Source organism: Pyrgilauda ruficollis, unplaced genomic scaffold (assembly GCF_017590135.1).
Source record: "Pyrgilauda ruficollis isolate IOZ18807 unplaced genomic scaffold, ASM1759013v1 scaffold23, whole genome shotgun sequence".
Taxonomy (NCBI): Eukaryota; Metazoa; Chordata; class Aves; order Passeriformes; family Passeridae; genus Pyrgilauda; species Pyrgilauda ruficollis.
This window is the reverse complement of record NW_024522539.1, coordinates 11,416,550-11,428,279: the sequence shown is the minus strand read 5'-3', so window position 1 is coordinate 11,428,279 and position 11,730 is coordinate 11,416,550. Positions and strand designations below refer to the sequence as shown.

The 11,730-nt window shown below is 46.6% G+C and overlaps 1 protein-coding gene across 4 annotated transcripts in view; it reads left to right on the top strand.

Moving 5' to 3' along the window:
* The first annotated feature begins 1,688 nt into the window (after positions 1 to 1,688).
* The window catches only part of MYO5A (myosin VA), a 99,842-nt gene continuing 89,800 nt past the window's right edge, over positions 1,689 to 11,730 (top strand). For all 4 annotated transcript variants that reach the window (XM_041469098.1, XM_041469096.1, XM_041469095.1 and 1 more), the window contains exon 1: positions 1,689 to 2,008. In XM_041469098.1, coding sequence (XP_041325032.1) covers positions 1,984 to 2,008 — 25 coding nt within the window. In that variant the 5' untranslated portion in view covers positions 1,689 to 1,983. The remainder of the gene's footprint in view (positions 2,009 to 11,730) is intronic.

The window sequence follows — 11,730 nt, the reverse complement described above, 5'->3', positions numbered from 1 at the left end:
CTTGGCAACTTTCAGTGCCCCCAATTCCTGTCCTTAATGGCAGATTTCAAATCCTGGTTTATGCAAATTGTGTCAAATAGCATATTTTGGACTCAGATATCTATTTTTTGCTGTGGCTCATAATTACATTTGGCTCCCGAGCTCCAGCTCTGGGTGGCTGAGATCAGTAATCCACAATCCAGGCGAACTCCTGAAATTAGTGTCTTTGAGTTTAGCATAGATATCCTGAGGAAAGGGTTCAAAATATCAGATGTGAAGCATCACACAGAGGGGAGGTCCAGGTCCTTTCTGAAAACAAAACTGAAATTTCAGTTTACAGTTCCAGTGTTGCACATGAAAGGTGACTCATAGCTTTAGTATAGATCTCTCTGATTTGCCTTGGCAGACAGATGAAGAGCAGCTATGAAAACTGCTTAGCCAAAACCTCCCCCTGACTTGGAGAGCAGCTCTCAGGAACCCTTCTGGGCTTTTTATAGCACTGGGAGTGAATGTCCAGTTCTGCTGGAGTGAGCCTCCTGGTGTGGGACAGCAACAGCAATCGTGGCTGATAATCCTGGACATTCTGGTAGAACATGGGAAGGAATGTATTTTTAAAATTCTGTTCATGTTATTTTGAACTCTCCCAGCAGAACCAGGTGGTTTTTTAATCTCCAGTTTGAGTTTACTAACCTTAGTTTCCTAGCTGTGAAGGCCATGTATCTGCACCTAATACAAACAGCTCTGGGTAAGCTACATATTTTCATCTTGGCTATTTTCTCTTTGTGCTTGCTACTTTCTCCATCTCCTTTTTAGATAGCAGCAATAAAGTCCAGCTAAGCATTTGTTTTGGGAGTCAGGATAGTGTTTTCTCTTTGTTACTAAATTGATGAGTGATTTCTGACCCATTGCTTTCATGGTTCAGTTTCTCTGTAAACAGCTTTGTCTGTTTCTTCGGTAGTTGCGAGTTTCAGGGGCAGTGCAGATACTACCCACTGAATACACAGCTCTTAGCTAAACAGCTGAATTCTGAGAGGATAAATAGGCAAAAGCACTTTGGTGGAGAATATGGCAAATTTAGCTATTTCAAACTTGTTTTGTATTTTGGACCACATGGCATTTCAAAGGTGGAAAATGAAAACAGAGAAAGAGAGAATAGCTTCAGTTCTGCTGTCAAAAGAACTCTTGACATAACCTGAGCTGTACAAAACAGTCATTAACAAATCATGAAGGAGTTGGGTGTCATCTTGAGACCTTGCTGGAACATGGACAATGCTTTTCATTCCAATTTCACATGGATGTTAAACTTCTCAAAGATGTATACCTCCATGTCTTGGTGAGAGGCAGTGGTTTGGGCCCATTTCCCTTCAGTGCCTTCAGTAACGGTTGGAATGACAAATGCAATCAAGCTGAAGGAGGCTGTAAACAATTTGAAGGATGGGATTAGAATCGGTGCCCGTGAAAGGGAGGGACCTGACGGTTCCCTGCGCCTGGTGATGTCCGCGGTGCGGAGCCTCGAGCAGGGCACGGGCTGGGGACCAGCCAAAATTATAAATATCCCTGGTGACATAACGAGTAATTTGTTCAGCGCAGGAGAGAAAGAATAAAATGATTTTTAAAAAAAAAAAAAAAAAAGAGAGAGGAAAAAAAGGAAAAAAAAAGGATGCTGAGGGAGAGGAGGGATACTGGTTCTGGCACAAAGCGGGGGGCGCGCAGCCCCGCTGCCCGATCCCCCGGGGCTCCGGGAGCGGCGGCGGCAGCGGCAGAGCGCCCAGCCCCGCCGGGGCCGCGTCCCGCCCGCCGGTGGGAGGCATCGCGCCGCCCGCCCCGCGTCCTGCCCGTCCCCGCCGCCGCTCCCACAATGCACAGAGCCCGCCAGGTAGCAGCAACATGGCGCGGGCCGCCGCCTGAGCATCCTCCTCCTCCTCCTCCTCCTCCTCCTCCCGCCCGCCTCCGCCTCCCGCCGCCGGGCTGCCGCAGAGGGGCCGCCCGCCCGCGCCCTGCGCCATGGCAGCCTCCGAGCTCTACACGAATCCCGGTCCCGGCGGGAGCCGGCGCCGCTGCCCGCGGCGGGCCCGCATCCCGCGGGCGCAGGGCCCGCATCCCGGCGAGTGCCGGCCCCGCATCCCGGAGGGCTCGGTGCCCCGGGGCCGCGGGAGCCGCCCCGCCCGCCCGGCTCCGCGCTCCGGCAGCGCGGGGATGCGCCTTGGCCGGGAGCAGCGCGGGGGGCGGCTCGGCTATCGCCTTCGGGGGCACCGTCCCGCTCCTTGAGGAAAAACGGCTTCTACGACACAAGCGCTTTGATATTCAGCTAGGCTTTTTGGTGACACTGCACCTTTGGATTATGTTCTTCTGGCAGTCGTTCAGAAGCCCTGCAGTCAGCAGTGATGCGCAGCGTGACTCTCATATGCTCTTTAATCAGACATTTTTCTAATCTTTTTGGTGTTGTGTGTTAGTATCTCATCAGTTTCTGCCTGGAAACAGTTACTGTCCTGTGCATCTTGATGGCAAAGCCTGCAAATTGACGTGTGGAAATGGTTGTTTTCACCCCTAGCAATGCTTTGTTTTCATTGCTCTGCCTTGAGCTAGTGCATAAATCTGAAAAAAAATGACAGACAACAGGTTTTTAAGGGCAGAAGGTATGACAGAGGTCACTGCAATTGAGCAGAGCAGTACAGCATGACAAACTCCAAACAGTACTTTCAAAAGGCTTGTACAGTCAAAGAGTGTTGGTAGGAAGGCCATGCCATTCAGATCCTTGAGCCACTTAGTGAAATACTCCAGAATTATCCCCAGTCTAGCACTCTGCAGGGAAGAAAAGGAAACAGACCTTTTGTTTTGACATGGATAAGTCACCTTATAAGTAGAGTCCTCCCACTCAGGAGTGGTGGGACAGCACAGTGACTGCATCAGGACAAACCAAACTGGACAGTCCATTCAACAGGGACTGCTTGCCTGTGTCTGAGAGTGTATTTGGGTGGGAGAGATTGATTGTGAGAGGTGAGGTGCATGCCTGTGCCCCCAAAAGAATACTAAATACATTAATGATATGGCACACCTTGGTGTTTTGTGTCTCATGCAAGAATACCTCTTTGAACTGTCCCAAAGGGATGAAATTTACCATTCTGGTCAAGAGAGCCATGGTACTGCAGAATTGTTTCCAGGCACCCAACAGACCTTCTAAAATAACAGGAGTTATTTTAGAAATGTGGTTTTGATTTCTCCCTCTCTGTTGATGTTCTTCTTATGGAATTAAAATGTCTTATAAAGTGTGGATCAGACTACTTGCCTACTTGCTTTTTCTTTTTTTAATTTCCAACTTCATCTGACCTTGAATTCTCTTCACTGAGTGGTTGGATCCTTTGGTCAGAAGCTGCTCCAAAAATGTGGGTGTGCTGTTGTCTGGAACTGTGTTACAGTGGAAAGCTCAAGGCCCCTTATAATTCCTGAGGAGGGCCTGGCTCAGAGTTGGGCAGGCCAGGGTAGGAAACCTGCTGGGTGCTCAAGAGAGACTCTGCTGGCTTCCCTCTCTGCTTGAATAGCATTCAGTATCTCATCCTTGATTAGGTAACATAAATAATGGATTTAAGGTCAAAGCATGCTGAGGTGAAAAGAGCAAACACGAAGTCAGACGAGTGCAGGATGATCCTGCAGCAGGGACTCGCTGGGTGATGGAGGCCAGTGGGATTGTGTCTGTGCTTCACTCACACCACAGGCTGCTCTTGTCCTCTTTAGAGACACACATAGGCACAGAAAGAGTGAGTTTCACATCTTTGTTAACTGGTAAGCAGAAATTGTCATTCAGGGCAGCTGCTTAAAGTACCAGAGCTTCCAGCGTAGTATCAGCTCTTATCATATGGTGTTGGCATAGATATTTTGGTGGCAGGCAGGGTCAGGGATGAATTTTCAGGACATCATTGCTGCTGTGTGTCCTGGAGCCAAGGCAGCTCTCTTACCCTCTCCCACTGGGTGCCCCCAGCCCAAGCTGCCTGTGTTTTTCAGGTGGCTGTGTTGGTGTAACCTGCAACAATGGCTGGTGAAGTTATGTTAATGGCTGGATGAGCAGCACTGCAAAGAAGTTGTCAGCATTTCTTCAGATGTTCAGATGTTCTTCAGATGTTTCTGTTCTGCAGAATGGACTTATTTCCAGCTGGGGGTGGTGGAAGTGGGGCTCTCTGCTCTATGCTCCAGTGTGTCCAGTTTGCCAGTATGTTATCCCTTCAAATTTGGGTTCTTTGCCTACCAACATAAAGCTAGCACCCACTATCCCAACCACATATTGAAATAGCTGAAAGGAACTCTTATTTTTCCAAGCTATTTTTTTTTTTTTGTGTTAGGAACCAGCGCTACAGATTTTTTGAGGAAGTCATGCCGCTCCTGTGAAAGCCCTACTGCTTCGATTCATCCGGATGTGTTTCTAAATTTGGTGGCTATATAGCCAGCCTTGGAGTTGGACATGGTTGTAGTTAATCCAGAAATTTGGTTTTAAGTTAAAGGACTGGCTCAAGTGCACTCACAAACTAGTTGTGAGCAGTGGGCCCGAACCATGAGGCTTTGTATTCCTGTGCCCAGTGACTCTGCAAATTCAGACTCTGCTTGAGGGCATTAGCTTTAGTTTTGGGGTGAAGCAGCTTAAGTCAGTTCCACATCTCAGGCATTCTTACTGAAAACATTATGCTTTTGAGCCTTGTCCTGTTGGATATATACCTCTAGCAGGTCGGTGCTCTTGCTGTAAGTTCATTTCTGGAAGTTTTGGTTCTTTGACTGTGCAAACAGACTTAGGAGAACCTTGGTGTGGTTCCTGGATCATTGTAGCGATGCTTGGATGTCACTGATCCATTTCAGTAACTGTTGACCAACAACAGCTATATACCTACTTCTGCTGACCCATAAAAATTGGTAGGGACAATCTAGGCCATGTACTGGCTTCTGTTAAGTGTAATTTGATTTCTGTGGAAATTAAGAACAAGGGAGAATGCTCTGCCTAGAATTGGAACTCATCTGACTGCTCTGCTGAAAGTGCCATGTTTTATGTTTCAAGTCACCTTTGTGAGTTTCAGGGGTGTGAAACCAAGCCCCAACACACGCTCTTCTCAAATCAACAAAACAGATCAGACATGGTGTTTATGCTGCCTCTTTTAAAATCAGAGTGGAGGTGACATTTTTTTTTTCTGTTTCCATCTATTTTTCCCCAGGTTTGAGTTGTTTCTCTTTCATGATGTGTTTTCCTAGAGCATGCTGCTTTGCCCTCTCAGGATTTCTGTTTCCCTTTTGTATGGCTGTGTACAGTGCACTGATTTATTTACTTATCCATTCAGTCAGAGATTCATTTATTTTCATTCTTGCTGCTACCAGTGTGCTCCTCCCTTTCCATTATCCTTGAGATGAGGGGGAGCTGGCTCCAGCTAGCTTGGTCCTAACACAGGGCCTAATCCAATTTCAGTTTTAGTGAGTGAAATGTTCCTTTGAACACAGTAAACAGTTTTCACTGGAGAGCATGGCTTGGGCAAGCTGATCTCAGTAGCTGACATTGAAATGGTTCAGTTTGAGGGTTTATGAGCAATAAATTGAGTTAGGGAAGTGTCAGAGGAAACTGCCTAGAACAAAAGCTGCTTGTGCTGTCCCCAGCGTTGCAAGTGGCCCTTTCTTGGTTTCCCGTGGCTGTGTGCAGCAGCTGCTCTGGGGGTGAAGCCTGGGCTGTTACAGTGCTTGGTCTTCTCCTTTGGCTGGGCTGGGTGCTTGCAAGCAAAAATGGCAAAGAGCAGATTCTGACCAAGTAATGGCTCTGCCTGGGTGTGTTAGTGCTGCATGGGGAGGGAAATACAGCAAAAAACAACCTGAGCGTGAGAGGGAAAATGGAACTATTTCAAAATTTCTGTGCCCATTAGTGGGCTTTTCTTGGGATTTAAAAAAGCTGCTTTAATTATATAGTTCTGTATATTGCTGTGCAGACTTGTTTTAAAGTAGATTCTTTCACCCAGTGTGCAAGGGCCAATCCATGCACAGAGTTGAGATATTTGACTTTAAATAAGTCAAATACAGTTACATTTCTGCACAGAAAGGCGTGCTGGGTGGCAAATCCACAAAGCCAGCACCATGGCTGCCAAAACTTCTCACTAGTTATACAGTTTAGCAAACACAGGCATTAATGTTCACTGGCTACAAGTTACCTAGTTCCCTTATTAATTAGTATTCTGTCTTCTATTGGTTAATGATTCTCTTGGTTCTCATGCTAAGTCTTGCGTGCTCAGTCTTTCTCTTCTTTTGGGTTGGTGATTTCTTGGGTTGGTGGCTGTGTGCCTGTGGTCAGGATCTGCCCCTGCTGGAGTTGCCTTTTACCCAGCCAGGACTGATTCAGCACAGTTACTTGAGTGGGCTTTTTCAGTTTCTTTCTTATCCGGGGGTTCTGTCACATGTCCTTGTGGCCCCTAAATTCTGCATTCTGTGTCCCCTGTCAGTGGAGATCCTTTTCCCAAGCTTTGTTAACCTCCCAGTGGGCCTGAGATCACTGAAGCAGGTCAAGCCCCAAACCTTACCAAGGCAATTCTGCCAACAAATACTTTGTCTTTCAAACATCTGGACATCACTTACAGCTTGTTAGCTGCTATCTCTTTCACAGATTAAATCTCCTTTCCCGTTGATTAGGCTTGAAAGTATACAAAGATCAATCAGAGAATATTAGGAAAACGTTCGCATGTTCTGCAATTCACAGCCAGGCTGCTGCGTGTGCTCGGTGTCCTGCAAGCGCTGGGCAGTGACCCCGTGCCCAGAAGGGGACAGCTGGTCCTTGCAGGGCGCTGTGCCCATCGGGCAGGGATGGATGGCAGTCCTGCAGGCGCGGCTGCGGCTCCTGCCCTGCTCCGGGCTGCGCGGTTCCGAGCGGAGGCTCTCGCAGAACCGAGCCCGAGCTGTCGAGGAGTTGCACCCCCCTGGCAGGGAGCCTGCACAGATACTTTATAACTGTGCTTTAAAACCCAGCACAGCAGCAGAACAGGGAATATTTCAGTTCCTTCTCTGCCTGGGGGACCTGCTGTGTCTCTGGGATAAACAAATGGCAGTGACAAGTCACGGTGCTGTGCTCCCTTTTTATTCCTATTGCCTTTAAACTAAAGGTGCTGAGGATATGATTATCCAACAGTCCAACAATACTTGGTTTAACCTAGCCTTGACATTTTACTGTGTTTTTGTAAAAAACCTGTTCTCTGTAGTCACCTGTCAGCCACAGCAGCTGAAGAAACTGAGGCAGCTCTTGGCTTTCCAGCAGCACTTTGTGACATGTCAGCATGTGCTGGTGAAACAAAATGTGAGCCTTGGGGAGCAAGGCAGGCCATGGTTTGAGCTGGAGCCCACTCTGCGCCAGAGCTGCTCCCCTGGGTGCTGAGCTTGTCTGGAGGAGGAAATGATGCCAGACTGCTGGGGACAGAGACACCAGGCTGCTGGTGAGAGCTTCTGAGAGCCCACAAATAGCTTCTGGGAGGGTGCATCCTGCAGTCCTGGTGGAACACTGGAGGTGTAGCATAGTTCAGAGCTACTTTTGGGGAGGGGTCATAATAGCTTTATATTTTAAAATGCTCTTCTTTTTTCTTTTCCTGCCCCCTGTAGACTTAATCTTGAAAGTTGTGTGAGTTCTTTGTTACATGTAAAGAAGTGTGAAGGTCCCATTTATAATTTGTCTTATTTCTTCAATTATTTGAGTGTCATGTTAAAACATTTACCTGGTAAAATCAGTGGATTACGTGGGATCTACCCCAAATTGTCACCAGCAATGCTTGCAGAATAGTGACGTCTGTACATGGAGCTGCCACTGTTATTTGCAGTTTGTTTCTGCTGCAGTGACTTTATAGCATGTACCAGATGGGTTAAGTAATGGATTACTCTTATTTTTTACATAAATAAATGATCAGATAAAGTGCTGCCAAGCTCCTGCTGTGTCAGTTGTGTGTAATGGCCACCATGATTGTCTTTGGTTGAGCCAGAGAGCTCCAGGTTGAGTTGTAAGGGTTATACAGATTTACCCAACGCTTAGGGTTTGCTTGTGGGGACTTTGGGAGTTTAATTCTCTCCATGTGTTCTATTAACAACGTAATTTGTCTTTATGAGACTCACTGCCTAATCTGCATTGAACTAAAGAAAGCATTTTTCTTACTGAAGTGTGCTCGTTGAGCCGGCTGAATTGGAGGAAGTCACACAAATGTCCAGTGTCACATGGCTGCACTGTTTCTGGGCAGCCTATTTTTAGTAGGATTTTTGAAGCAAGAAGTGGCAGTGAGGTTAAGCAGTGGTGGTTTGGGCTGTGAGGGAAGGCAGTGTGCAGCTGGCAGCCTGCTCTGGGGCTGTGCCTGGAGGAGCCTGGGGGACACTCAGCATGACAGAATGGAAGGGACCTCAGTGGGTCACCCTCCCTGCTGGAGCAGGGCCATCCCAGAGCACAGGGCACCAGACTGTGTCCCTGTGGTTCTGAATAGCTGAAGTTAGGGAAACTCCACACCCTCTCTGGGCAGCCTGTTCCAGTCACTGCCCAATAAAGAAGTCCTTCCTCATATTATATTGGAACTTCTGAGCATCAGTTCCTTCCTGCTGGCTCTTGTCATACTGCTCAGCACCACTGAGAAGAGCCTGGTCCACTCTTGGCACCTCTCCTTTAGATACTTTTACACATTAATGTATAATTATTTATTATATTCATGCAGTAATTTATACACATTCATTGAATTTGGGTTTCAGTCATTGACAGCACAAAGTATACACAAAGGAAGTATTTAGTTACTGAAGTTTTGCTTGTGTTACTGGGGTCTTTGACAGCTGCATGTGTGTATGAGCACATGTACAGGTGTTGCTGGTTGAAAGGCAGCTTGGCTAGAGGGGAGATGATGGACCCAGTTTTGTTCTGTGCTGTCCAGCAGCAAGAGCTCCTCTGATAAAAGTGAGTCAGGGGTTTGTTTTGTGCCTCTTGCCTGCAGTCACCTTACCTTGCTGTGTGAAGTTAGGGACGAGCAGAGTCTGAGCTGCTTTGCCTGGCTGGGTTTTCTTTCTCGTGCTGGAAGGTGCAGAGGCTGTGTCTGATCCCATGCTGTGCTCACTGTAGTGGAGCAGTGTTTACAACTGTGTGTATGGAGCTGGACCCTGGCAGTGAGGAGCTCAACAGCTGGGCCCAGGGCCAAGGAACAGCGTTTGGGCAAGGCTCTTGTCCCTGATGCTTCCTTAGCAAGCTATTCCAGTGAGTTGAAGCAGCAGAATGTACCTTCTGCTTGTCTTCTCTGCTGCTGAATTAGCAAGGAAGAGCTTCCTATCTGTGCTTAACAACAGGTGGTTGCTGTTGCAGGAAAATGTGGTGTTATGGTCAGAAATAAACCCACGGTTCTTGGAAATTTGTATTGTGTCTGTGACATTGACCTTTTTCATCAAACTGTGTCTTTCTGCTTATTTCCATGGACCATAACCCCACTAAAGATATGCTAGAATAGGGATGATGTTTCTAAGAATTTGGCTGGCTCAAATTGGTATCAAACTTTTAAGTAAGTGGGAATGCACTAGGTGTGAAATTAAACCTGTTATCTAAAAGTCACGGGAGACAGAGCAAATTCAAAGTGTTTTGAATTCACTGGCTCTTTGTACAGTATTTTCCCTTTTGCTGGCCTTACTTTGGAGCTGGAGTTGTGTGATTGGGTTCCAAGGCCTTGTTTGCCAACACCAGTGGCAAGGCTCCTGGTGGCTCCTGGCAGAGAGCAGTGCTACACCCTTTGCCTAGGACTGCATCATTTCCTCCTTGTTCTCAGTGTTCTTGGCTTTGCTTAACCCTGAGTTTGCTTAAGGCTGATACTGCAAAGATTTCTCTTTGTCCTCTATGAGTAATCACACATTGCTTAATTTTATGCTTTGAAAAGGAGCACATAAATCTGAAAGACCAAGCCCTTTATTCTTCATTTCTTCTTGTGGCAGGGAAATAACTTTGGTGTCCTACAGCTGTTTGAAATGATGTGTGCAGGAAAACAAACTAAAACATCCTGGGAATGTCTCTTGTCCAGTTCTCTGAGGAAAGCTCAGTGTATGCAGTGTTGCAATGAATTAGGACCTGTCTACTTAAAGGCCAGGTGTAATGTTTAATAACCAGAGTGTATTTTCAGCAGAAGCATCCACTTTCAGGACCCTGCCATCTTATGGTGCCACTCACCTTTTAGCACAGTCTGTGCTTGCAGTTTGCTCCAGGCAGCAGCCAAATGTGACACATGTGTGAGGTGGTTGGCCTGGGCTGCCCAGCCCTGCACAAACCTGGAAACCACGGAGTTACCGAGCTGATGATCTCGGTGATTCTGGGACCTGCCTGGGCATCCAGGTCATAACCTGGGCCTTTTCTGTCACAGTGCTGCTGCTTTGCTTGCTGCTTGCAGTATTTAGTAGAATGTTTCTATGTGTCAGTCTGTTTATATACAAATGAAATATAAAGAAGAAGTCAATGCCGTTTAAACCGTTTGTGTGGGTTCTGTGTGGGTTTTGTTGTTGTTGTTTGTTTGGATTTTTGTTTGTTTCTTTGGGTTTTCTTGTTTTGTTTTTGTTTTGGTTTTTTTTAAAAGAGGCTAAGGAGTTAGTGTGGTTACATTAGAGAGTGCCTTCCTTGCTGAATTGTGGATATTAAGGAGCTGGAAGGTAAGCACAGGAAGCATTAGGCACTGCTAATGAAGTTTAAAGACTTCAGCTGAATGTCTGTGGATTGCAGATACTGGCCCAACTTTTAATGTGAGCATCTGCAAATTTTAATGTAAATTTTGAAGAAGGTGCAAATGGATTATTTACAGAAGCAGAGATCTTGTGTTTTACACTTTTCTCTCCTTAGTGGCATGGATTTAATTTCTTTGGCCTGTTAGTCAGGAGCAACAGCAAGATCCTTCCCTGAATAATAATTCTATGGAGGGACTCAAGGCTGGGGTAAAGCTTCTTAGAATGTTGAGGGAAAAGAAGGTGCCAATAATACCAAATAGTACCGAAAAACAAGTATGAATGAGAAGTCACTGTGATCATGAATGGTTTGAGGGAGCACTATAGAGATTAAACTGGAGCAGTCAGTCAGGAATGCAGAATGCAGCTGTGTTTTTGTGTCTGTCAGCTCCATGCTGTTTGGTGAAGGTTGTGGTTGCTTTCTAAGCATCTTGAAAGCTGTTGCATTTCCTTCACTGCTCATCAAGCCTCCATTTTTGCCTTCTAACCCTGCTTCAGGTGTGGCTGTAGGTGGGTAAGGCTGTCAGGGTGATGCACGTTGCCCCTGGCCATTAGCAGATGTGGCTGGTGGAGTTTATTTGGCTCTCGGGAGGCAGTGGGGAGGGCTGAGAGCTGACTCTTCCACGCTGCTTACTCTGTGGCCTGATGAGAGCCCTGGCTTGAAGATCAAATGTAGAGGCTGAAGCAGCGTTGCTTTGAAGAGCTCTGGTTCTGAGTTTGTAGCAGCTCCCACAGGGTAAGTATGCCATGTGATTTGTCGTGTTGTTTTCCAAGGCTGCTGTATGGGTAGATGTAAACTGCATGTTTCTAGTTTGGCAGTCCTAAATATGGAAAAACAGGGACTTGTCATTTGAATGATGTACATACCCATGGCTATGAGGAATCATAAACTCTTGCTCCAATTGCCAGTGGTGTCCTTGAATTCTTCCATTTGATTATCACAAGACGAGAGAGTTTTGCAACTGCTTTGTGGTTTACAGGAGGACACTCTTGAGCTTTGTAGAGCTGGAGAAATAACCTAAAAATACTATGAGGCAGTCT